The 27924-nt window shown below is 42.2% G+C and overlaps 2 protein-coding genes across 4 annotated transcripts in view; both read right to left on the bottom strand.

Moving 5' to 3' along the window:
* Positions 1-6679: 6679 nt before the first annotated feature.
* SLC35D3 (solute carrier family 35 member D3) lies at positions 6680-11465 on the bottom strand. Its single transcript, XM_015858430.3, has 2 exons — positions 10964-11465; positions 6680-10135 (listed from the first exon to the last, which is right to left on the bottom strand). Exons 1-2 carry the CDS (start codon positions 11397-11399, stop codon positions 9306-9308), a joined length of 1266 nt encoding a protein of 421 aa, XP_015713916.3. The 5' UTR covers positions 11400-11465; the 3' UTR covers positions 6680-9305.
* Positions 11466-12556: 1091 nt separating this feature from the next.
* PEX7 (peroxisomal biogenesis factor 7) overlaps positions 12557-27924 on the bottom strand; it is a 30065-nt gene continuing 14697 nt past the window's right edge. For all 3 annotated transcript variants that reach the window (XR_014944820.1, XM_032443643.2, XM_015858411.3), the window contains 2 exons: positions 23789-23888; positions 12557-14779 (listed from right to left, as the gene is read on the bottom strand). Coding sequence is in view for 2 of the 3 variants with exons in the window: in XM_032443643.2 (XP_032299534.2) it covers positions 14711-14779; positions 23789-23888 (169 nt within the window). In the remaining variant the exon portion in view is untranslated. The remainder of the gene's footprint in view (positions 14780-23788; positions 23889-27924) is intronic.

The following is a 27924-nucleotide window of genomic DNA, read 5'->3' on the forward strand; positions in this document are numbered from 1 at the left end:
CAAACCACTAAGTTAAGATTAAATCAATCAATGGCCAATCACATATCTCTAGACCTTCTCACCAGGGATTAGACACATAAAAGAAGACCTCAAAGTCAGCTTATTGGAAGCATTATTTAGTGGTTTTAGTCTTTCGCTGTTTCAGACGCTTGTTGACAGCTACATGCAGTCACTCATCTCCCAAAGAACTGATAGAATAACTCAAATAAGTACTTTTCCCACAGGAAACTGCTCCACAACTCCAGAAACTCTAACAAGAAAAAGTCCCTAAGCATTATCTCAGTAAAGCCTGTGTCAGGTATACCAAATCATATTTCCCTCACAGCAGCTTTTTTACACTCCTCTCTGCTGCACAGTGGGGTACTCTGCCGCTTTATGTGCATCATTTCCTAACTGGGAGAGACGCTTAGAGCTCACAAGGGACCTATTTTTCCTGAACCAACTTCTTTCCAATCAATTTCATTGGTATTATGGGACCATGACTATGTAGCACAATAGAACAGGATCTCTTTACTATTTTTTGAAGTGCATCGATCTCACCAAACCTACACAATTAAATCTTAGTACAAATCAATGGATGAAAACTCCAATTGTTGTACCTCCTTTTGCAAGAAGATGTAACAGCACAATATCAGGAGAGTAATTCTGTTTGCAATTGAAGAGAGCCCCCCAGTGACCTGGCTATTTTCCAAATCTTTATTTATTCAAATAGACACACCAGACCTAGAGCACAACAGCCCCTACCACAACAGCCATAACTAACTCATCTAATCTTTACCTCACATTATATTAACAGACCAAAAGTTCACCCAAATTTTCACGAGTCATTGAGAAAGCAAGCTAGTAGAAAGAAAGATGAATAAAATAACCTGAAATCTGTTGTCCAAAAAAACCCCAACACTTTCAGCTTTCTGTTTTTCTGGCAATACTGTAATGTGAACGTCATTTTATGGAATGACATTCTGTATTATAGAAAATATATCACTGATAGCTCACATTACGTCCATAATGCTCCTTCCAGCACATGTGGCAGCAGGAGCACTGGGGCTGGATGTGGGGGCAGGTTTGAGTCTGAAAGAAAGAGAGCAGCAACCTTATATAATTGTGAAGCTTAAAACTTCAGCTGCATATACAAAGGCATAGACAGCAAGAGGCAGCAGATGTATTTGTTTTGAGTCTCCCATGTTCCAGTGTGCCCTGGATAGAGTCTGCTCTAGTCATCTGTAGGCTCCTAGAAGTGCTCTGGTGCCAATGGTTCCAACCCACGTAGCTCCCGTGGATGCACTTCATGGGCTCCCCACTTTTTTCATTTGGATCAGATGGTGACATTGCATTTAGACTAATCAAAATGGTCTACTTCCATGTCACTGGTACTCAAAAGTTTATTATTGCTGTGAAGCAATAACACTGTGCATCTTTGGAAAAGTCACCGTAGTTTTTGGCTTTCTACCTTTCCTGATAGTTTATAATACTCTGAAGTTATTACTCAAACTTATTATTTTAGTCAAAATTAGAGCAGTTTTCTGCATGAATCTGCAAAATTGATCTTGTGTGCCTCTACTGGCAGCCACCCATCGTCAGATTTCATGTACCCTAATGCTGGAAATGCACTTACTCAAATTAGATATCCCATCACTGCAGAGTGCACTGAGAAGAGGCATATCAGTGCCGCCTGAGCCCTGGGAATCAGCTGCTTACTCTTTATCTTGCAGGGGATTGAATTTATGGCATTTTTCATTCTAAAGCTCAACTGTAAAGATGCCAGATTTGTGTGTCAAGTCAGTTCAAGAATAATGCTCCATCTCTGATGTTTTCAAATAGGTTTTAAGGCTTGCTGTAGCAAAGCCACTTTACAGAGCTAATTCTTTATCACAGTTCTTACCTTTACATCTTCGTTTTCCCAGACACTTCAGAGGCAATGAAAATAAAGCAGCCACCAACCTAATCCATTCCATACACTGAATTATTTTGCAAGCTCAGCCAGTGCTGTACAGCCTGCAGGAACTTGCTTCTTCAATAAATCTTTTATATTAAAAAAGAAAACCAAAAAATAAAACTATTAGATTTGCATTTTTCCTTTCAGAAATACAGGGGAAGCTGTGATAGAAAAAAAGAATAATAATAAAGGAACAATTTCTGCACTGGTAATAGCCTGTCCTGTCAGCACAGACAATATTTGTACTATTCCTCTCCCCCACCATGATGCCACCAACTGCCTGTGCCGTGCAGGACATGGGCCACACTGAGCAGGGGGTCTAAGGAGGCTGTGGTCATAGAATCATAGAATCAGAATAATATGCCAATTTGGAAGGGACTCACGAGGATCATTGAGTCCAACCCCTGGCTCCACACAGTGCCACCCAAAATCCAAACCCTATCTCTGACAGCCCTGTCCAAACGCTCCTTGAACTCCGGCAGCTTGCGGCTGTGCCCACTACCTTGGGGAGCCTGTACCATGCCCGCCACCCTCTGGTGAAGAACCTTTTCCTAAAACCACCCTGCCCCTCCTCTGACACAGCTCCATGCCATTCCCTCAGGTCCTATTGCTGTCACCAGAGAGCAGAGCTCCGTGCTGCCCCTCCACTCCCTGTGAGGAGCTGTAGGCCTCCCCTCATCCTCCTCTGCTCTGGGCTGAACAAACCAAGCAGCTTCAGCCTCTCCTCACCTACCTTGCCTTACAGATCCTTCATTATCTTTAATGATACTCCTTTGGATGTTCACAGAATTGTAGGGGTTGGAAGGGACCTCTAGAGATCATCTAGTCCAACCCCTGTTATGTTCTCTAATAGTTTTATGTTCTTTTTGCATTGCGGCTCCCAAAACCACGCGTGATGTTCAAGATGAAGCATAGAGTAGAGCTGGTCCTTCTGAGGTACTTCAGGCCCCAGCAGGTCCCAGTGCCATGAAACTTCCTGCTCTGGCACAAGGTGCATTTACCATTGGTGACACTGCCACAGCAATGTGAATAAACAGACTTAGGGTGAGGGTACTTCCTTGGCATTATTTTGCTGGGTCTTCTGGTCTTCAGCTCCTCAAGCACAGAACTCTGCTTGTCAAACTACAGAGGTCATCACAAAACCCACTTCTGACATGCTTCTTGGGTCAGGGAGGTGAAACACAAGACCTTAATGCAGCAGAATGCTTTCACTGAGTTTTGTGTCCTCTTGAATGAAGGGTTGGTCAAGGGGTAATATAAATATACCCTTAAATGTTTTGATACAGACAAAAGGACTACTTAATCACGGCAGGCACCTGTGATGATCAGCAGGGAAGGTATTGCAGTGACTGCTCTACAGTGCCTCTAGGAATCTGCATTCACAGTGCAAGGCATCAGACTTGGCTGATTTACTTTAGTAAATTTACACCAAAACTCAGTCAAGACCATAATTTGCAATGGTTTTGAGTAAAGGCATTGAAGTCAATAAAGGAAAGCCTAAAGCTGGGGTAACTACTAGCAGAACTCCTCCTGCAGAATGTTCTGTAGAAAAGTCAATTTTGGCTTTTATCTTTCACATTTTACAGTAAAACATGATTAACCAGAGGGAATGGATTTCATGTGATACAGATACATAAAAATGACTACTCTTCAGCAGCTAGTTATTCCTTAGTGTTTGTACTGAACTGCAGCTTTAAATGCAGCTCATTTGATAAAAGACTTTACAAATATATTTATTCACTTTTAGATAGATCCTCCAAGTGGAAAAATAAACAGCACAGTTTTTATTGGATGATAGAGCTGAATGCAGCACGACTAGCCCCAGCTTGTTCAAGTCACTACAATATTCATGCAATTGAGAGGAGTTCAGCACCCAGAAGGCACACTAGGACACGACCAGATGTTGCACAGCATTCTATTTATGCTTGGCTGTTATTAATGAAAAAATAATTTGAAGAAAACAACAGTTGAGCAATTTTGTTAGCCCAAATCTGCCTTTAGGCATCATTGAAATGTGATGCTGACTTAGCGGTAATGCTTTTTCATAGAGGAGCACTTCACAGAGATCCACACTTCAATTTTCCTCTGTCAGTTGTGTTGTGTGTACATCAGCCTTCTATTAGCCAACAACTATTCAGACCCACTGGTCTGTCAGCCACTATGCTGAGGAAATGCAATTTTTTTTACTGTAAAATTGTGATAAGGACATACTTACCTGAATTTTCTATGCACGTCATGAAATATGTTGTTGGATTTCTTCTGTGACAGTGAACACTCGCTCACCCAAGGAGGTTCACTGACACACCACTTCAGAGCCCAGGCGTGCTTGTGATGTGGCCATCAGAAGGGAAAATCCATGTTCTATCTTTTAAGCAAGCATATTCCATGTGGAATTGGAAGATGCTTGAAGAGACACTCTGAGGGCTGGAAATCCATGAAAGAGAATTGAGGCAATTCAAAATATGAGGAGTTAATGTTAATACGCACAGCAGCCTGTAAGTGTAAGTGTTTTTATTTATTGACAATATTCTATATTTCCAGCAGCCTGCAAAGCTGGTTGGCTTATCATCATGGCCAGTTACAGCTCATCTTCTTCTCTTGATGCACCATGTGAAGTAAAAGCAATCCATGATCCATGCCAGCTATAGCTCTTTTTCAGAGAAATCCTGACTTCAGTTAAAGAATTGTTGACATTTGTCTTGTTTTGTCAGGGACAAAATCAATAGCATCTAATCAAACAGCAGTGTAATCTTGAGAGCAGAATGGATACTGCTTTAGTTCAAAACCAGACAAATTTATCAACAAAATTAACACATCTAGTGCAAGATTTCTCATATCTGTCTAGTCAGAAAAAAGCACAAGACCACAAGAAGCTCCTCCTGCCTCCCACTGCCTCCAGATCATTCACACTGCCTGTCTTCTTTGTGTATCGCACTTCCAGGGTCCCAAATTCAAGAACGCTCACTGCATTTTCATGACAATTTTTGGCCCTGGATTTCTTTTGCTGTCACTGTTTCTTTCCTTGTAGTGAATGCCAAACTGAAATTTGCTGGAAGAGCTGATTTCCAGCTCCCTACAGATGTGTGTGTTGGAGATGGGTGCTAACAGAAACGTTTTGCTTTTCTACCTAAGTAGCTGTGGTTTTGTAACATTTTTCCTATCTGCCCCAGTCCCTTGTACCTCTCCAGGCAGTTTTCACGCTGCTATTTAAATGCAACATCTAGCATTAATGTGCAATTGGCATGAATTTATTCCTCATCTCTCCCTGCAATAAACCCAAGAACAGCAAGTCAGCAATAATAATGGCAACCCCTTTGCGGGTTTATAGGTTTATTGCTCACAATGCTCTTACTGGGAAATGAACTCCTGCTGGTTTTACACGCAGAATAAGTACCTGCACCAGCTTCTACTCAGGGAGATTTGAGTACTGCCAGGTTGGCAGTGAGGGCCCTCCCACCTGCGTGTATCCTGCGCATTGCCCAGCTCTGCAGGAAGCTGGTCAGCAGCCACGGCTGAGCTATGCCAGGAGCTGGTGGCATCCCTGTTCAGCCTTGGAGTTGTGCACAAAGGCTGCAAGAAGCAAGCGGGGCTTACAAGAACCTGCTGGTCCATCTGCCTCAATGCCTTCCAAAAAAAAATAAATAAATAAATAAAGGGGGGGGGGGGGGGGGGATGGAGGGGAGAGGGGGAAAGAAGGAAAAATAAAGCAGAAGCCTCTGTCGCAAATCTTCAGTGTTAATTTAGAGGTCAGCGCAGAAAGCTTACACCTTTTTGTGCACAAAACCCTTTGCCTGCAGCAAACAAACATAATGAAATTAGGAGAGGCACTAGTAATAAGCAGGCACTGGACACACATAAGAGCACGAGTGTTGTTTAGCCAACTGAAGCATATTTTTTCACTTGTTTATTGGCTGGTAGCTGATCATTTTCCTTCTAGCAGTAATGGTAAACTCAGGATTGGTTTGTCAGTAATGCAGATTTTTAAATTATTAATAGAGATTTTAGCCGTCTCTGCCTTCAAATACTCTGACCTCTCAATTATTATTTTTTAAAGAGTGTTTTAGATAAGATAGCTGTCTGGCTTTCCTTCTCCTGTTGCATGTCTGTTTGTCTTGCGTGTGTGTACGTGCAGCTATAGCGGTGCCAGAGCAGGTGCTACTCGGGGATGTATCCGCATTGAAATTAATGTTTATTCTCAAAGCAGTTATTGTGCATCAGACTGACTCGTTGCTCAGAACCAAGGACAGCTCCTTTCTCCAACCTGTCATGAAGGCGCCTCTCAGGTGAATCCTGATATCATCACCGGCCACATCAGGGGGCACAGCTCAAGACTCAGTAGGTACAACTGTAAATTTGCATTTACATAAAAAGTAATTGTTCAGTCAGCTGGTAGGCCAGCAGGTGACATAACTAGTACAACAAATACTATTAATAATGAGCGTCATCTTGTTTAATTGTTTTCCTTCTAAAGCCAGAGTGGTTGCTCTACTGACACTAAGCCATTTTAAATATGTGGCCAAAGAAAGCACTGCCGACAACAACAGATACATAGAAGTGTAGAGACAGCTCAGACACTTCAGAGTTTTTGTGCTCCTTTGTCTGTCCTCGGTCCCTCTGTCAATGACAGTATTAATAGTGTGTTGTCACACGCTGAGGAAGCTTGGATGGTATAAAGGCACAGGAATAATTATAAATGAAGTAAAAATGAGCACCCCAGAGTGGCGACAATAAGAAAACCAGAACTTCTGGAAAGCAGTGCATTTTATTCCCACATCTCATTCTGTAGTCTTCCACTGGTGCTATAAAAATGCCTCTGCACGAGGCAGTACTTGTATTTTTGTGCAACAGTCTCTTTATTGAGAGGAAAAAAAAAAAAAGTTAACTGCATTTGCCAAATTCCCATTTTAATTTAGGGAATTTAAATGTATAAATAGCATACAACATCATCACATTTTTTCCTACACATGCAAACATACAACATGGTAACAGCAGCTTTTTTTAACAGTTGAAACTGTTCAAATTTCCACAAGTTTCTACTGATACTTCCACAACAGTAAAAGGCAAAACACTGAACTCCCCCATAAAAAAGTCCTGCGGTACAAATCCCAGCCGAGAGCTTTCTATAGCGCGTGCCAAGGAAGCACAGTGCGCTACACTGGGACTGGCAGTCAGGTGGCGAAAAGATCCTCATTTCTGTGGTTGAACAGCACTGAGCAGTAAGAGCAGGTCAGAAATGCAGGTTTCTCTTCAGCCATATGTATGGACTGCTATGTAGATGGTACTGTAAAGAGTCCAGTAACAGCGCAACTCTACACTACAAGCACAGCCTTATTTAAGATGTATTTGAAAAATAACAAAAATACCCATTGGCTCATAAACAATAAATAGTGCTTTTATTGACAGATGCCTTATGGAGCTTGAGCAGAAAGTAAACATATTTCAGCACAGTTGGTATTTCTCCACTCTGAAGCAGCAGCTATACGCAGTGTGTGATGTACAGGTTTCTGTGCCCCATCCCCACAGCGCAGCAGCTACAGGCTGATCGCCTTCATTAACAGTCCCTTTCCAAATCCACGGTGACACCAGGTCATCCAACTTCTGCAGTCATTGTGAAAAAATACTATTGCGCCCGACAATTTCTATCTGTATTTAAATTGACAAGAATCTACTTTTTCCCTAGAGACTAATTTTGTAAATATTCCCTGCTGGGGAAATTGCTCACTGCTGATTTCAGTGCTGAATTCACCGGAAGGTGAAAGCTGTCTGTCTGACTGAAGAAGGCATTAGGGTAGGCACTGTTTAACTGAGGCTGTGGGTGTAGCTGGTTTATAGTTCAGTGGCTTAATAAATAAATAATAATAATAATAATAATAACAACAACAAAAATAACAACCACCAAAACAATGACAAAAACTTGATTCGTTTTGTTTTTCCCAGAAATGGTAACCACTTGTTTCAGTCTGTGGTCCAGACAGCTGACAGCTGGGGCACTCTTGGGATGACAAGGACTTGGGGTCAGACCTCTTCTCTGTATGGCCCTGAGCATAGGCATGACCCAAGGACTGCTGCCTCCCAAGGGGCATCCCCAGGCTAAGAAATACTCAGACACTAGTTTCCTCTGTCTTCCCTGCTACAGGTATTTGGTACAAATTATGAGCATATTGCTTAGAAGACCCACTGGAGATCATGCTTCCTGCTTCCCACATGAGCCCTTAAGCACCCAATGCTGAGCACAAGGAAGCACCGAGAACAAAGGGGCACAGCTTCCCTCAGAGACCCAGGTTCTCCAGTGCCAAGCGTGCTGTGCAGACCCAGCCCCTGAGTGCGATCTACCGGAGCTCCCTGCCTGCATCCACAGAACACTGTAGCCACACCATGCCACGGCCCAGCAGTCAGGTCATGGCAGCACTGCCCTGCCAAAGAAGCCCTGGGAGCCCTGGTGTGGGTGTGGGCAGAGATGATCCCCACATCTCTGCTGTAGCCTGCACCCAGGTTCAGGCACAGGCTGAGAGCCGCCCAATTCAACAGTAAAAGAGGGATAGTCCAAGGCACACTTTCTCCCTGTATTTTTTAATAGCCTTCCCAAGTCAAATCAATACAACCCAATATTTCCAAATAACTGTATTTCAGTCAAACTAATACTCCCAATGCTACATGTAGTCAAAGCTCGCAAGCAAACGTCCTTCTTCTGCTGACTAAAGCTTCTCAAAAGTTCAGATCTGGTTCTGCTCTCCTGCATGTGCAAGATAGAAGCATTTCCACTGAAGACATGAACCACATAACATAAAGCTGGACCATGGTCCAGCCTGGCCACAGAATCAGGGAGAATTTCAATTCTTCAGCTAGGTGGGTGATCATACACCAATACAATTCACCTGGCACAGCCTCTAGCTCTGTTGCAATCATACTGACACAGAGGAGCACATACAAGTACAGTTAATAGGAACTTACAAATTGCAGGAATATGCTTGTACAGAGTACCTAGAATTGGATGGATACAGATAAAGAATCACATCAACAGAGCCTCAAGCTACAGACTACTGCTGGCACTGCTTTCAGCCTAGTGGCACTGATACCCCTCCTGGTCATCCCCACAGCTCACCGTTATCCAACTCTGTATCCACAGCAAAGAACTTGGTACCCTTAGCTGTGGTAGGTCTAAATGGATGTACTGAAAGCAGTTAAATGCAAGCAGAAAGCATGAGCAAACCCTGACCTTTTGCTTTTTGACAATGAGGTAAAGTTATCCTAAATGACTTGGATTCGTCAGCATTGATGTGGAAATGTATACTCTGCCTCTCCCTCTGTACATAGATCCCAGCTGTCTGTCCTCAAGCAACATGTTCTGTGGGGTTTTCACACCTGCTTTTCAAGGGCTCGGTAGCTCTTCATTTTCTATCAAATAATCCTTCTTTATATAATTAGCACCCCTCACCAACCTCCATACTCCGAGATAGGCATCCTTCAGCGAGTTCCTGCTTCCATCTTGTGTGCTGGTTGCTTTTCCCTGAGCCAATGGCTCCCCAGCAGCTTTCTTGGCGCTGTCCTTCTCGTCCTCTCCACCCTGGCCGTCCCCTTCAGCTGATCCTTCCACTGCTGCTTCCCTAGCCCCCTTCTCCGGGGAAATCACCTCCATTGCAAACAGTGCTTGGTCCCCAGCCTGCCTTTTCCCCTCTTCTTCTCTACCTTCCTTCTCCAGGTCCTCGTATGTGCTCTGCTGCCTGGTCTCTATGTACTTGGCCACGCAGTAAATGACCGACCCCAAGGTGTTGACCACCACACCGGCTATGAACAACTTGGTGGGCTCCACATCATTGAACGCCACCATGCCCACCGTGATGGTTGCTATGCTTTTCACCACCCCTACAAAGCTGGTGGTCACAGCTGAGTTAATATAGGTGCAGTGAAGGGTGGTAAAGTTCATGGCGCAGCTGATCAGGACGCAGGCGATGAAGATGCATACCATAGCAGGGTCCTTCCAGCCTGGGAAAGACCAGACGTTGATAGAGTCCATGCTGGCAAAGGAGCAGATGATAAGAAAAGGGGTGGCTGAAACAGCAATGGCATACTGAGCTGTCAGGGGCCCGTATTCACTGTCAACGCTGGTCTTCTGAATGAGCACCAGGTACGCGGCGTGGATCAGCACAGCCAGCACGCCAGTCACGTAGCCCATGGCATCTCCGGTCAGGTCACCAGCACCTGTTGGGTGGATTTTGCAGATGAGATGGAAAGAGAGCACCGTTTTGGAGGGGGAGGGTATTTAGGAAAGAGGCATCAGTGCACAGCTCCTCACATTTGTCATGTTCATCCGAAGGCTTGCCATGCTTACCTCCTGATAGATTTTCCTGCTAAATTATTGCATGTCTTTTACTTCCCTGTACACCCCCGGCCCAAATCAACTCACTCTCCTCCCTTTGGCAATGACACTGTGAGATCTGCAGCTGAAACAGCACAGACACAGCGGCTGTGGGTACCCTCTGCCAGCACAGGTGCAGGGCAGCTCGTTTTGCTGGGGCTGCCTGGTTTCCAGCCTCAAATCTTCTTTCCACCCTCTTGACCCCCCTACCAGCGAGCCCGCGGGGGTCCCACAGCAACAGCGCCCTGCTCGGGCCGCTCGGCAGATGAAGCCGCCCGCCTCCAGCCCAGCGGCACCAACCATGACGAGACCCCAGTAGGGCTGCAGCCGATTCCTAAAGTTGCACCTACCCCTGTAATACTGCGCTTACTTCGCTTGGGCTGCAGCTGCCCCCATGGGGTCGCAACTGCCCCCAGGACGTTAAATCTCCCGCCGTAAGGCTGCTCGCACACCTCTACCGTCGCACCTCCCTCCATAGAGCTGCATCGGGAGCGGCACTCACGCTCTCCCGCCGTGCCGGGGCGGAGGCGGCGCTGCCGTCGGTGCGCCCCGCGGTGCGGCTGCCCGCTCGTCGCGCTGCTCGTCCCGCTACGCTCCCTCCCCGTCCCGTCCCGTCCCGTCCCGTCCCGTCCCGTCCCGTCCCGTCCCGTCCCGGTGGGGCGGGCACTCACCGGCCAGAGCGGCGCCGCAAGTGGTGATGAGGACGGCCACCAGGACGCCGGGTGAAGGCATGCCGTCGCGCAGCACCAGGGCGCCGGTGAGGAGGGTGACGAGGGGCAGGCAGCGCTTGAAGACCACATACATGGGGAGGCTGAGGCCACGCAGCGACCAGAGCGTGAGGGTGGATTGCAGCGTGGCCAGGGCGGCCACGGCGGCGAAGGGGCGAGCCAGGCGGAGCCCGAAGGGGGGCAGCGCCGCCAGCCCCCGCCGCCGCAGCGCCTCCAGCCCCAGCGCCGCCGCCGCGCTGCTGAGGCACTGCAGTAGCGTCAGGAAGGCGAAGTGGTAGCGGGCCAGCAAGAACTTGAGCAGGATGTTCAGCGAGCCCGAGCACAGCCCGTGCGCCACCGCCACCGCGACGCCCCGCGCCCGGCCCCGCCACCGGACCATCCTCCAGCTCCCGGGGCCAGCGGCACTGCCGCCCGCACGGACACCCGCGGAGGCGGCGTGGGGACGGGCGGAGGCGGGGGGCGGGCGGAGGCAGGACTCGGAGACGGCCCCCCCCGCGCAGCCCCCCGCTGTCCCCTCCCCGCCGAGCGGTGCGGGGAGTCCCCGGCACGGGAGGGGAAGGGCGCCTCGTCGGGGGGCGCCGCTGGTAGGCTCCAGGCGGGGGCTGTCCTCGCCAAGACACCAGAAGCGGTGGGTGGTGAAGTTGGCGTAAGGTCATCCCGAACTGGCAGGTGAAGGGTTTCCAGGAGGGTGAAGCTTCGCCTTGAACCGACCGAAAGGCAAAAGCAACCGCGGACTGGCAGCGTTCTGCCGGCTTGCTGCAGCGCCGGGGAACGGAGGGAACGGCAACCTGCGCTGCTGCATGATCGTGTGCCTTCTAACACCACACACTGCAGGTTGCTTAATGGGCGGTAGGGCTGCTCGCCACTGATCTACACAGGATCAGCAAAGTTATTCTTTGTTTTAAATAAACCTTCCCCTTCTCTCAAGAGGAATTGTGTTATGAAGAACCAGCTTGGGTGAGAATGGCAGAATTGCCACTGAATACTTGTTCTTGGAAGACACCCTATAACGAGTAGGCTGCATCCCAACAGGACAGCCAGGTAGGATGGACAGGCCCCAGCAGCTCTTCCCAAACAAAATGGCAGCTCAACCACTGCTCCCCTCACAGGCCTTCACCAGCTTTGGCCGCCGCACTGCAGCACGGAGCGTGAACGCACAGCAAAGTGGCCTGAAACATTACAGCATATATAAGGTGAAACTGTTCATTAAACATCACGGGAAGCCAAGCCTGGCTTTAAAACCCACTGAAGAACAGTGCCAATACTTCTCATGCCGGTCTCCACTTTGGACTCATCCCAAGGCTGACAGGGAGCACGATTTAAAAGAACACATGGATTGCTGACTGCATTTGCAAATAGGGAAAAAACAAACAAACAAACAAAACAAAACACCAAAATAATCTCCTAAAAAAAAAACCAAACCAAACATGGACCAAACTGGTGTCAATCTCCTCCTAAGGAAAACATCATTTTTTTTTTCACTTTCTTGATAACATTTCTTCATTGTGGAAGCGAATACAAGAGTTTAGCCAAGGATACTGTGTGCAATTAGCTTAATAGCACTGCAGAATAACAGACCCACTCCTTTAAAACATGGTTAATCAATGTGTCTCTTGAACCCGAGAAGAAACCTACACACACTCACATAAAACAGAATCTTCCACAAGAGCAAGTGTAAAAGTAGAACATGTATCTTTGAGACCGCCATAGACAAAGGCCTGTTTCAATAAATAAAGCTCAGAAGCCAGCACTGTGAGCAGTAAACGGGGGAAAAAATATCTGTAAAACAATTCCCTGAGAATCAAGATTCAGCAACAACTACTGACAGATTTGTCTTCTGTTACAGTGCAAAAGATTGGAGCTCGTTCTCCCTATTCAAAGATCAAACAGGAAGAGTAAAGGCCACAGTTTTTGTTCACTTTGCACATCTTCTGGATTCAGCCATTTTGCAAGAGTGTTAAATCCCAGCCTTGATGTTGCTGAAAAGCTCTATATAGCGTAGCTTTATGGATGCATCGTTCCTCAGCACGCAGAATTAAAGTGCAGCAAACATGGGATTTAGTACAACTGCTTGGTACAATAGAAAATCTACTTCATTTTGTATTTCATTCACTTCAAGAAATGGCAATCCAGATCGCACTGATCCAGAAAAACTTATCATGGATCCAAATTCTTCATCTTGTGAAAGGGGGTTTCTTTCTGTCTTGTCCTAGCACTGACTCAATGTATCCATATTGACCTGTGGCTGCCCGCTAGCTCCCAGGCCATGCTCCAAGATGGCACAATAATTCTTTCCTCACACCTTGCAAGTCTTGCTCTGATGAATTCTTTATCTCTTCTCTTCATCCAGCAGGTCTGGCAATGTCTGCTATTGCTTGATATATGAGTGGCGCAGACCAGAAGCATACAGCATTCATTAACAGAAGACTATAAAAACCTGGCCAAAGACCTAGCCCCTGTGCTTTTTAAATGATGAAGGCTGATGATATGGGGTGGCAGCAGAAATTAGACAGTTTTAATAAGGTTTATGGAGAAAACAAAAAGAAAAAAGAAAGAAAAAAGAATGAAAAAAAGGAGGGGGGTCGGGGGGATGAATAGCTAGCATGAAACAAGGACAAGAGACTTGGGTTGGAAGGGACCTTAAAGATCATCTAGTTCCAGCCCTCCTGACAAACTCACTGAGGAGTCAAAGTGAGCATAGAAACTAGTTAGTTCATAGCTACTACAGCTGTAAAATGTTGGGCATATTCTTGCATATCTGATAATAGCTTGGCTACTCTGGAACTGCTGTGCTTATGCCATGCAGTTAATCCACATGTTCTGGACATCAGCTCTCACTTTGGGCAGACTATGTGAAATCCAGAAATACTTGAATGTATGGCCACACTCCTATCTCTTGGAAAAATTCTCTAAGTAAAAGTATAAGATAAGTCTAATAGAAGAGATGGTTATCATATCTCTAAATCTTGGAGATTGTGATCCAATTAGGGTTGTTTATAATTCATTTTTTCCTAAGTGTTTTCTCTATATCTCTGGAGTATTTTTCTGCATGACTTCATTAACTGTTTTGCTCGAGGAGATCCAAGGGAGAAATGTATGAAAATAATCTTTACCATCTCTGTGAAGCAGCAATCAAAAAGGTTAAAGGAATGAGTTGGCTATAAACTATGACATTTACTGCCCATCGAGAGTATTCATCATAATGCACAAGAAGATAATGCAATGTGAGCCAGAGCAAAAACAATTCAATATAAATGGATCTTAGGGATGTAAGCCTTAGGTTGACATTAGAGTACTTTATAGTGAGAAGACTCCTCTTTTTCTATAGCGACAATCTCCAAAAGCACCGCCGGTTACTTTTATTCTTTATAAGAATCAAGAAGATTCTGGCCTCCGTTGGCATCATTAGCCAGACAAATCACACACTTTTGTTGGTAGTTAGTTCTGAAGACACCAGTTCATATCTGCTTCTGTCACTCCTGAGACATTCAGTAGCTGTTGAACATTTTGCTGATCCAAGCGCTACCAGTGTGGTAGAACAAGTCTACAAGCTCGAGTGCAGAACACTTCGGTTCAGGCTTTTACTTGAAAAGAGACACAAACATTAGCGACACAATTGGCAGTTTAGCACAAGTCTTGTTGTGGATGATGACAAAAAGGTTCCCAGTGTGTCAGATCTTCAATTTCTCTCTAGACAGCAGCTGCCAGACATGATGGAGTGTAGATCTTGACAAGTTCATCCCAAGCACAGTCTACCACCTATAAAGCAAACAAAATCTATTTAGTGTCGTTTTGACAAAAACAGACAAAAGATAGAAGAAATTAACACATACTGTTGTGTTAATGTTGGTAGCTATTCTGTTTTACAATGCTTCAAAATTAGGTAACAAGGCATTGGCTCTTTTTTTTCCCTTTTTCTCCTGTAAAAAAAGGCTTGTCTTTGTAAAGGGGCCCAGTAAAGTGCCCAGAAGTTTATGCTTACCTATTTTTTGTACTTTGCATGAGAAAGGCATAGAAACCTTGGGGTTTGAAGTGATTGTTTCATGCAGGCTAATGCAGAATGTAACAGAATAGGATGAAGGAAGGACATACACATTTACAAGCTGTGTGGTGTCTCTTTGTAGGCTTTCAAAATTCTTTTACTGTGACATCTCACTGCTTCATGATATAATGTGACCAAGGAAAAGTTACCACAGATATTTTTTGAATGGAGAGTTGAGGAACCAAGAAACAAAGACCAAATAACATGGGATGTTTCTTGAAGTATGAAGACTGTTCTGTCACAAACTAATGAGGTAAGAGAGCACTGAATTTTCTGTTGAGAAAAAGAAATGTCTATTTGCTGATGATTGAGAACTGGTGATGAAAGATGTCTCAAAAACGATGGAGGAGTGGAGGAGGGAAGTTTACTTCAAGCACTACATAAAGCACCCTAGTCTGATGAGGAAGTGATGCCACTCGTGCCAATTGCCTCTCACAAACATAGCAACTGATTCCAGTATAACTGAAAATATTCTGAGTCGCAAGCTCCAGGTTCTTCTTTAGGTGCAAGGTAGAAACGAAAGCTACAAACAAAGAGATTAACCTAATTCTACAACAAACTTGAATAAATTATGTGATTCCACAGAAGTAGACCATAGAATGCTTTAGTTTGATAATGATTAGGATAATGCACCTGAGAGTCTGTAACAAAGTGAAAGGGTTAACCACACTATTACTCAAGTAACACAGTGTATATTCACAGAATATTGCAGGGGACAACAACTAAGGCAAAAGAAAGTAGAAAAAGGAGAGCTAAAAAGTTGATGAGCCCTACAGAAGCGTACCAGTAAATCTGGCTGAATCTATCTTGAATATTTTTCTAAAGTCCTTTCCAGTTGGGATTACAAAGGATACAGTATTGTACCCTGTGCACAACAAGCTCCTTTCGGCTTCACATTCCAATTTCTGTTCTCTTCTAGAGCCAGAATGAACAGCTGCACATGAAAAATTTGGAAATCGAACTTCAATATTTGATTTTATGCTATAATTAGCCCATTCTGTGTTTACTATACTGCACTATTATTCATTTCCATTGCTTCCTTAGCTGCTTCTGCTTAGTTATTTGAAGTGTTTCCCATCTACATCTAAATGTACCAAAAAAATCTCTCAAAAACGTCTGTCTATTCATACAACATAATAGAGCTTTGTATGGTTCTACTGCATTGCAGTCCCTCCAAATCATGGAGAAAAAAAAAAAAAAAGAAGAAAAAGAAGGGAGAAAATTTGAGATTCCTACTAAAGAATCTATGCAGAAAGTAACCACCATAAAAAAAATACAGTCTTTACATTTTCTCCAGAGCTCTGGATCAATATTTGTATTCCCGTAATACTTTTCACTTTCACGTGGAAACGAGATAGCATTTGGAAAAAGCCCATGGGAATTCCCACCTGCTATCAATATAATTAGCATCCTGAAGCAGCCTCTGAACAAATATAGCTACAGAACGTTTTAATCTAGCAACACTCAAAATAAACACGGGGATTAAAAGAGGGTTTTAAAAGCATCGCTTGCAGTAACTTATCCAACTCACTGACTTAATGGTAGAATGTGAAGGATGAAGAAGTAACCAACTAACAGAAGGAAAATAAAGCTACAACAAATAATGCTGTATCACGTTCTCCTGCACAGCAGGAACTTTACAGTGAAAGACCGATATCAGAAACCTTGATGAGAGCACACACACAAGGAACAACAAACAGGTGTGCATGCCAAATGGTGACAAGATGGATGGAACAGCACTAGCAGAAGCAACTGCATTCCTATTTCTCCATAATACTTTCTCTAAGATACTGTTAAGACTGCAAGAGAAAGGTGGCAACTCTAAGTTAGGTGTAATGGCGCATGTTAATTTACAGACAGCTGCTACATGCACTGTTGTCATTGTCTCAAATACAAAGCACTAAAAAGAAACGTCAGATAAAGATAAGTGAATGCTTTATGCGGCACTGCATCAGATTACCAAATGTCTTGTTTCATTTTGACTAATTTCCTCACAAAGACCTGTCTTACACACCATTCTTATCACTGTTGTACACCTTTCCTAAGAGGGAAGCATAGGATATTGAACAAGAGCTTTGTAAGTTTTTAGGAACGTCACTTCTCAAATAAGTTTTAATACACACTGTAAAGCAAGTTAGGCTTTTTTTTCTTTCTTTTAAAATAAGTGTTACTTTAATTAAATATCTAAAAACACAGAAACAAAATGGGCATCGCTACACTTCCCTTTATGTAAAGCCAAAGGCAAACAAACGAACCCAAGCCTGCAGTTATCATAGGAATCTGACTGCCTGACTAGAAAATCATAGTTTAACTGAAACAGCTATGCTGTATTTTATTGAAATGTTCCTTGTCTCAGAGTATAACAATGTTTCCCACCAATTGATTTAATATTGATATCCATTAATTTACCGAAGACATTTCCATTGACTTACTAACTGATTTACTTCCTTGACGGGCCCTCTGTTTCCTATTCATCACAATCATCTTGCTTTGCTATAGACTTAGACCTTTTCCAGCTCCTGAGGACAATCCATTCAGTCTGGTGCAATTATCTGGTTGACATTCTGCTTCTTTACTATTCAGAAGGAGCAAGAAAGGGAGAGAAATCTCCAGTAGTTTTTTTTCTTCCCAGTGTTTGAATCCATAATAAAACCCCAGGCCCTAATCCACATGAAATACATTCAAAAGAACAACTACAAATTGAGTTCAGTTGCCCCTTTATAAAGGGGGCTGAAGAACGTGCAGCTTTCTTCATGCTAATATTTTCATCCCTTTTAAACGGGTAAATCCAGAAGTACCTTGGTGCCACTCAGCTTCCTGAGAGCTTGTAATAAATCAGGATAATGCACAAATGTGTCTGATAATGACTCATTTCTCTTTTCAGCTTTTCTCCATCCTGCCCCATTTTCAAATAAAACTAATAAGACCTGCCTTTCTTCTGTAAGAAGTGATATCAGAAAATAACATTCAGTTCTTCACTCCCATTAATGCTGTGTTTCCCTTCCTCTTTTAGTTCCTTATCTTCTGTGACTTTTTATATGGAATTTAACGGTCTATTTATATCATTATTATACATCCTTGAATAGTTCTGAACATTCTCTGTATGTATGTAAGATGGAGATTAGTTAACTCTAATTTCGGAGGTGATCACTCCTCATATTCCACTTCCAGACCAGACCAGTTTTGGCCTTAGTCCTCCATTCACATATCATATCCTAGGAAAAACACTAGTAGAAAAACTTCTGTTTTAGCACTTTTTTAGTACTTCTTTCTTTCTTTCTATTGGGGCCACCAAAAAAAGATGGAATAGGCAGGCTTCCTACCTACCAAAAAGTTTTGGTTAAGACCATAATGGACTATGCAAGACTTAAAATGTACTCAATGCGTATTTTGTAATAGCAAATCTAGACTACTGGTACAGCCATTTGTTCGGTCAAAAGATGTCAGGGATGAGCTGTACATGATGTCTACCTTCACACAAGAACAATGTAATGGAGTCCATAAATTTAAAGCTTTCATTTTGAATTTTCAGTGACAGATTTCTCTAATGCACTTCTGAAAAGAACACAGACTGATTTAATTGTTATTTCCAATAAAGACATAATTAAACCCTTGACCAGAAGTTCTTACAAAGAAGAGCTATTTCAGATACTGCTTAAGGAATCTATTTATTTCTTAGGGTAATAAAAGATTGCAAATATGTGTCACAATTCACCAATTTAAAAACCAGGCAGCTATCTCAACATGTTAGTTGTTCCAACATGGGCAACAGGAAGACAAAAATGTTAGTCAGGCTGTGCTTTTCTAAATGCAAGTCTTCTGAGTGCATTTCTCATAAGTAAGACATAAAGCAAATTGAGGCACAAGTTGCAGGTTAGAAAAGCCTTGGAGTTTCCACAGCAGTGGTAGCAGTTCCTCTGTACCTAGATAAAGGAAAAGACTTCCTCAATCTCTGACCAGTAAACACAATATTAAGTTGTGTAGAAGATTCTGCTGTAGAATCTTTTAGTCTCAAAGGATCGCTAACAGCATAACTTCAGTAACATCCCAGAGAAGGTCCATAGGGAGAGATTAAAATGCAGCCAAGATAGCGATACAATTACAGCAGTGATAGCCACAAAAGCTGAGTTTAAGCTACCGGTTCTCTGGTAATTAAGCGCAGCAGATAAGAGCAAATGAGCAAAAGCAAAGTTTTTGCTATTCCATACATTTTCACAAGAAGTACTTCTATATGAAACATTCACTATTTCTGCAGCTGTCAAGGGTGCCTGACTAATGAACAGCAAAACAGAGAACAAAACAGCATCACTGTAGATATCTCCTGCCTTCCCCCATTTGCTCCTCTCCCATCCTTTCTCCTGCTTGCTGTGCTGGTACAGCTAATGTAGTACAAACTGCACATAGAAATCAGGCAGCAGAAGAAACTTGTACGCCGGAACTTGACAAATGATCACAGATTTCTTCACAGAACTGCAAGATCTTAGAACTAGATTTCAGATACCTTCAGGGGATACATCTCAGGTGAGTACAGTTCGGCTACATCTCCCTCCAACTACTGAGAAACAACAGCTTTTTATATTTTGGTGATACTGATGCCAAATGCAAACGCACAATGCAGTACTTCATTGGATCAGCAGACAGTCGCTAAAAAACAAGTATCTACTTTTGGTTCTAATGGCCTCTAGGCACATAGAAAGAACATAAGATTGGTATGGACACAAAATACCAGTGATATCCCACCACTTTAGGGAGAAGAAAGCAGAGATGTAGAGAAGCTGAGTCACAAAGAATAGAGCAAAAGAGAGCACAAAACTGATTTCACAAGTATTGTAGTGGTATCAGCACCAACTCCATGTTATCTCCATGTGTGCAATGCCAACTCACATCACCATCTCCAGTGCAACAAAGCAAAACTGCAGCTGTGCCCTTTGTTATGGTGATACATCCTGGAGCACTTTGAAGAAATAAGATAAACCAGTTTTATGTGAGCTAATCTACTCTGGGAGAATATTTACAAATGGAGATACAGCCAGAGAAAACAATTTTGCCTCCCAAACCATGTTGACACAAAAAGCTTTTTAGATGATGAGCTGCCCGTTTGTAGTATAATTACTACCCAAACACATACAACCACAGTAAAAAAATTTTAAAAAACCCTCACATGATTATCACTTGTGTTGTTTACAAGTTATACTAAAACCTAGACTTTAACACACACTCAGTTTCCAAAGGGGACATCTCATTATTGTACACCATGAAAATCCTGTTCTGATTTGGCATGTCACTGATGTCTAACACCTTCTTTGCATGCCAAGAATTCTAGGCCATTGTACCACTCACCATCACTCCTGTTGAAATTCATATTCTTGTAATTTGTAGATGTCATTGTTCCCAGAGTACAGAGAAATGGAAAAATTCCTGATCTTATTAAATGCTCAGTCTCAGTAGCAAGGCAGAAAGGCTGGCTCAATGGGAAGCAATAATTTACGTTCCACTGTTTACGTGAGCCTACTGGAGTTCAGAGCAGACTCAAAGTGTAGGCTGAGAAAGACTTCCAGACACATTTCAGGCTTCTCTCACGTTTGTTTTAAGAAAAATACAGCCTTACAACCTAAAAGGTTGGGGGTTTTTTGTTCCATAAATATGTACTTACTGAAATAATTACAGAATCTGGACCAGAAGAAGTCAACATTCACAGGAGCTGTACTTTTTATCTGTAATTAATGGATTGCCTAAAAAACTTACAGAATGAATTCACGATTACCACATTCAACCTGCAAGAGTTTGTTGATTTTTTGTTTAGTTTTCCTTTTTTTTTAAAGGACTGCTTTCAAAGAAAGCTACCTAAATAGCAAAAGAAGTTAGATTAACGTCTACAACTCTGCAAGTAAGCACAGCAAAACCCCAGTAAGGACTGGGCCTAAGGGGGGTACTTTATTTTCACTTATCCAAATACTAATGAATAACATACAGGGAAAGCACATGCCAGGAGAGAAGTCAGAAATCTGATTAAGTACAGAATACCATTCCAATATATGGTCTAGCACTATCAGCCTCTGGAGAGGAATAATATAAAGCTGATTATCATTTTCATTATTCTCTATATACCCCCTATGCCTGTTTAGTTTGCATATGGAAGTTCATAGTCTGAAATTATTATAAGCATGTCACAAACTGCGAAAGGAACAAACAGACAAAGAAAGGCAACCCTCTTGATTTTATTAAAAGGCAAAGCTTTCAACAAAAGCTTTCTTTATGCAGAGGCAGCTAATCCCAAAACAGGTATTAGAATACTAATTGAGCACCACGGAATTTCTGTTTCACTTAGCTAATACTTATCTTCATGATCTGGTATCCATTCTTCACCAGCAAAATCTCACCCTGACAGGTTGCCTCCGCTTAGCAGGATACTGTACAAAATCCCTTTGCCTGCACAGACCTGCCTGTGGATTCTGCTCAAAGCTCAGTCAGTCCGACAGGGATGTCTTATAAATTGGATACTTAATCATAGTATCTATTTTGAACACTTTTCCAAGAGTACAGAGTTTTTCTTGTAAAAGATACTTCAAAAATACTGAAATCCATTGAGCATAGCCAACGAAAATATCAAATGGGTAGACAACATTAAGGACGAAAGCAAAGGTTAATGACCAGAATGGTACACTTAATTTGACTATAAATTAATAGCTTGTCCATTGCATGGAGGAGCAAAGCAATTCAGATCTCAAATCATAACTCCTTCTGAAGTATACAGAGAAAATCACAAATCATATTAATGCATGAAGAACAGTTATTGGGACTCACTATCAGTTCTTGATAAAGAACAGCCATGAGAGCAACTTACACACTGGAAGCAGCAGTATAACTTAGGCAAATAATCTTCACTGGATCAACACAGAAGCCAGGGAAAAGCCTCAAGGGCCCAGACTGTTCAGTAAGCCTTCACTCTGGTGGTTACACTTCAGTTCTATTAAAGATTTTTGTTTTGTTTTGTTTTGTTTTCTTTTACATTTTTTTCTAAAGCAATGTTTACGTTGCCAATTGCTGTGGTATCCAATCATCACAATACACTAAATCAACTCAACAGAAAAAGCAGAGGAATATTAAAGCTATTGCAGATGCCAAATTTCTGTCTGGAAGGCACATTGGCATGAACTGTACATGGATAAATACTTTGGATTTCACTCCATGACAACAGGCTGATACTTGCACATTAAGTTCAACACAAGACGTGCAGAATTTCTGCATGGAAAAAAACCATCTGGATGCACGAATGCTCTAACGCAGATAGGCATACACATCATCATTCTCCCTTTTCCAACACACCAGTGCAGGTGCAGTTGTTTGCTTTGAATTCATTACCACCAATGAGCCTTGTTCCAAGAAGGCTGTGCCATACATGGCAGTTTACAAAAGAAAGAATGCCCTTTCAGCAGGAACTCAGCTTGACAAATGTATCACACAAAAAGACGACATATTTAGCCAGACAGTCAAAAACACTATCCACTGTAACACTTGGGGCTCCTTCCAACAGGCTCAGAACCAAGATGCAATCACATCCTCAATACAAAAGAAGAAAACCCTTTTTGTCATTTCATTTGGATCCATTGCAAAAGCCACACCAACTTCATGGAAAGTTGAGCTGGGCTCAGAGCATGCAGTGAGGTAGCATCTAAGGCCCTAAAGCACTAAGCTGTGCCTCCTGCTCCTTCTGGCCCCAATTCCAACAGAATCATATCTATGCACTCAATTGGGATGAAGCTTTAATTCCTGACTTTAAAAACTGGCCTTTACGCTACTTTTGCCCTACCCCAGTGAAAAATAACCTGAACCTTGGGATTTTTATTCAGCCTTACAAATTCCCCTGCATTGTTCACAGCACAGTCTCATGAATAGCTACCACAGCACCCCTGAGGCAGCAGAATTAAAGGAACAAGCGGGCTGGCATGAAGCTCTTCAAGCCTGCACCAATGCCAAGAATGAGTCCACACGCATTAAGCAAGTATTGTGCCAGACTGACACTTTTCTCCCATATTATTTTGTCAGTAGCAGAAATAAGGATGGTTTTATTTTGTCCAGTCAGAAAGGGAAGGAAGGAAGGAGAGAAGGAGGGAAGGAGGGAAGGAGGGAAGGAGGGAAGGAGGGAAGGAGGGAAGGAGGGAAGGAAGAATTCATACTATATTTAACAACCCTCTGTCTGTAACAGAAATATTTGCAAAGGAGAGAATCCTACCACAACCAGTACACAAAGAGATGCCCTTGCCACAACGGGTCCCACTCATTCAGATTAATAATGGAAGGTTTTACAGTTCTGAATATATGTTGAGCCTCCTATGGTACATGACAAACCAGATTCAGAGATCAAGCGTGATGCTAGCAATACTAAGCTTGACTTTTCAAGCAGATAGAACAAAGCTCTAGGACCATCCTCCATTACTCTTCCTTCCAAAATAAAGCCACCTCATTTTCCATGAGCTTGCTGTGGCTTTTAGCTACCTGATTTGGCAGTTCTGTTAGTTCTGTCCACTTTTCCGGCTCAACATAAGTAACTGTTCTATAAACAAATGTGCTCCTAAAGATGAGTTTACTTAAGCATTCAGCCAGATTTCCTTCCAAAAGCTTTCTGCGATCTGGTGGCTGTTATTCAGGATCTAAGAGGTGCAGTCCAGCGTCTACAGAACTGACTATAACAGGCAAGTGAAAGGTAAATTTGTCACATTTCTTACCTGGCCACATTTGTGAAGGCTTAAATCTAGTCCACATGTAAACTCAGTATGATGCTCAACCGTTTCCAGCAAAGGGTTAGGCTTGGAAAAGTCCCAGAATCTATATAGGAAGGGAGGGTGGGAGGAAGAGAAAAATCAAACAAACCACAATTAAAGTAATTGAAAGGCCATTTAAAAAAATATAATTTGAGATATTGACAAATCTGTTGCTGCCAGGATATTTAAACGAGCAAACTCATCCACTTAGGAAACATAACTAATCATATTCCTGCAAAGCCATCTGCAGATTTGCATAAAATAAACCTCACTGGGTAATACCATCTTTGTCTCTTGTTGCAAAAAGTGAGATCAAAATTGGCACCAAAGACCAGTATTTGGGACATTACTAAAACAGACAAAAAATTCAGGATAGAATAGTCTTGTTGTGTTTCTTGATAGCTGGATAATTATATCCCTAAAGATATCAGGGCAAATTATGATTTTTTTTCCTCAGTTTTTGGTACCATTCTTTATGAGATGTTTATTTATGGAAAACTACATGTTCATGTACGACATGATCCATTCCCTGTCTCTAATTTGAGACTGTGCTTCTGTAAAACATTGTAATTCAATAACAAATTTGTACTACAGAGATCAGAGGCACCACACAGTTAATACCAGTCTAATGATGGAACAAAAGAAAGATTTGTTTGGGGTTTTTTTTGTATGATACAGTATTGCTTGGAAATGTCCACAAGCTGCAGAGCATTGCACATTCTAGGGGCTGGCTGCTGCAACCAGGTATTCTAGTTTGAATTTTCCCACAGTGCTCAATCAGATGCTTTATTTCTTCTCTAACAATCATAGAAGCCTCTTTGCATTACTCTGATTGGGGAAAAGTGAAGATAATAAGAACAGTTCATTATCAGACTAACTACACTGAACCCTCTTTATGTTCAAACCAATTCAGGTAAAATAGCAAACATTGGAACCAGCAGGGTCAGTTTGTTTAATACGTAGATGTTATTTCCTTAATAAATGACCAGAGTGGTATCAGCACAATGGCTGTGCCATAGCAACAATCCTCTTAACCTTTTCCTAGTGCCCGAGATCTAAGCTAAACGATCTATTTTGCAAGAGAGCGGGGCAAAAAGACCATCTCAGCATTTTCACCCTCACCCATTTGTCCATAAGAAGGCAAGGAAAGGTCAAAAATGTTACAGTCTTAAGATTGAAAGACACTGATGACAATTTCATGGTGGCTCTGATAATTTACTGCAGTACAAAGTGAATAATGCTGACAGTAGCCCAGCTTTCAATAATAGTATGGTTCTGCTTACTCTCTGTACCCCAATTTGTCTTTTTTCTTTTAATGGAAAGATGCACTTTCACTTATAAAAAACCACACATTTAGATGCTGCCATCGTTAAAGATTCATTACTTTAAAAGTTTATTTGCAAACATTTAATATTCATACAAACAGACCTGCTTATTAGAACAAATTAAAAAGAAAATACACAAATAACTCTTTGCGGTATTCTTCAACAGCGTTATAATTCTATTAAAAGCAGCAGAAATTTGTTTTGGTAGATGAAAGATATCATTTCATTTATGAGGTTGCCTCATTTGGTGAGTAACTTTTGTGGTCAGCATTCTCCTAACTTTAAGAGAAACTGTACCTTGTAATAGTCCTTTTAAAGAAAGCTGGCACATGCAGGCAGGAAAATGGCAGTGAATTCACAAGCTATAAGGATGTCATACATCCATTCATATTCATTATAATATTTACCATAACACTGTAATTCTTCTCTTAAAACCAAAAGGAAGCAGTTGAAAGATCAGATATGCTTAACACATGAGTGATTCTGACTTCCACAGTCGCAATAAAGTTCAATGGGAATTGAAAAGTTACAATTGGTTTTGAGTTAGGTTAATTTCAGCAGATGTAATACTCAAGGCTTTGATTAGGTTGGACGGGGCCCTGGGCAACCTGATCTAGTAAATGTGTATGTTTGGTGGCCCTGCTAGGCAGGGGGGTTGGAACTACATGATCCTTGAGGTCCCTTCCAACCCGGGTAATTCTGTGATTCTGTGATTCTGTGATTACCACCAGCAACTTTGCTACCAATGAAACTTCTTACAACACTACAGGAGCTCCCATATACTGAAACATTCAAATTAACACGTTCTACCACAGAGGTTTCAGTTTCATGCTGGAAAATGCCTGTGATAAGTATTTCAATTATTTCAATTATCTATTGAACTTGTACAGTTGTGGGCAGGCAAAGACTGCGGTTCACCTTAAAGCTTCTTTCAGATTTGCTATCTACAGCAGAATAACTTTCAGCAAAAATTGCCTCTTTACCTCATAGGCAAGATTCTGTGAACATGTTTCAAGATCTGGCTTGATACCAGCTTAATGAAGTTCTCCAATTTATCAGATCATCTGTTTAGATTTGGGTGAACGCTGTCTCTGCCTAATGCAACAGGATCTTTTTATACTGAAGAGATTCCAAATATATAAAATTATGATTCCGGTAAGAGATGACACTGAAGTTCTTTCAAACTGAATTTTGATAGAGATAAGGCTTAAGAACACGCATGCAGAACTAAATAAGTCCTGGAAATGTTCCTGTACTTTGCACATTTCCGGGCATTTTAATGATTCATTTGTATTAGAACTGATTTTCTGAATTAACGTGCATGTTGGGTTTTTTTCCCCTTTGAGTTCTTCCAAAGAGTAAGGAGTCGATCTTGAAGGATCTATAAGACAGAGGACTAAATACATATCATTATACTTAAGGTCAGATCTACCACACTTTTTATTTTCTCAGTTCCCAGCATGAAGCTGGCATGAATGTATGTGTATGTAGAGAGTATGGTGCATCCATTCAAACTCACAACACTCCTCAGAGAACTCTACTTCTTACTCCTTCTTGCAAGTGACAGTAAAGGTCATGTGGTAATAATTATTATAGTAATATTATAGTAATTATTATTACAGTTAATATAGTAATATTATACTGTTTAGAAGAGATATTTCCAAAGTATTGCAGTGACAAGTTTCCCCCATTATACGTAATATTTCACTCTCTGCATTTACAGGCACCATGGTATATGAGGTAGAAGCCCTCCCCATCTTTGCTGGAAGCATCACAAACTAAATGTCAGAGCTGAAAACGCACTAGATTTTGCATGAAGCAAAGCTAGACCTTACACAAAGTGCATTAGTGCCAACCCTGAAGAATATACAGTTGGTGTCAGAAAGGAGAAGAGCAATGGGATGCATTAAAATCACTTAAATGCACTGGCTATTTATTATGGTGATTATCAATCATACTGTTCAGACAAGGCTGCTGGGGAAAAAAAAAAGCAATCACCACTTTTTATTTTGGACTTTGAAGCCTTTTGAGAAACCATACATTGCAAACCAGCTGGCACCAAGTCAGTAGAGGACACTAAAGAAGATCACATAAATAAGCCTCCATAGACCACTGTGCAGTATTGTATGTGAAGCAAGCCCTAGACATAAATAAAAGTAGGCATTTCATATAAGACAGAATGCTGATACAGCAGTCTATAAGGCTATATATATATGGACAACACAGCACTTAGACTGTCAGGTTCCCAGCAGCAACCACACAGCAGAGGATTTCACTGGACAGGCACCACCCCTTATTACATTAAACAAGAGAATAACAATTAATGTAAACATAGGAAAAAGCTCTCAAGAACCTCTGTCCTTAGAAGCTCACACCATACTGGAATGTAGCAAACGATAAAGAGTCCTCAGGAAAAGAGGCTATGGAGATGGCAATGTCCCACTAAATCTCTACAGTCCCCTAAGAGGCTACAGCTGTGCAGCTGCCCATAAACTTATTACCCATTTGCTTCCTCTGCTGCATACAGCTATCAGTCTGCTTTCAAAGGGCAACTTAGAAAGTCTCTAACATAATGCAGTTCTGCACACACTTCTCTGATCCTCACACCTTCACTTCTCTTCAGGTTATGGTCACTCCTCCCTGACATTATTCTCAGCTGTAAATTGCTGACATGTCTAAGTCTGACATGATAGATACTACTATGTGTCTATAGGCAACAAGTAATAATCAAATATAAATTCAGGAATTCAGAAATAAATTGGTTTAGAAATTTCC

The sequence above is a fragment of the Coturnix japonica genome, chromosome 3 (assembly GCF_054131305.1).
Source record: "Coturnix japonica strain WE chromosome 3, WE-NBRP24, whole genome shotgun sequence".
In the NCBI taxonomy this organism is placed as follows: domain Eukaryota; kingdom Metazoa; phylum Chordata; class Aves; order Galliformes; family Phasianidae; genus Coturnix; species Coturnix japonica.

Coding starts and splice junctions, on each gene's coding strand:
- SLC35D3 (XM_015858430.3), bottom strand. CDS start 11,399: ATGGTCCGGTGGCGGGGCCGGGCGCGGGGCGTCGCGGTGGCGGTGGCG. Junction 10,136..10,963: donor TTGCGGCGCCGCTCTGGCCG/GTGAGTGCCCGC, acceptor TCCACCCAACAG/GTGCTGGTGACCTGACCGGA.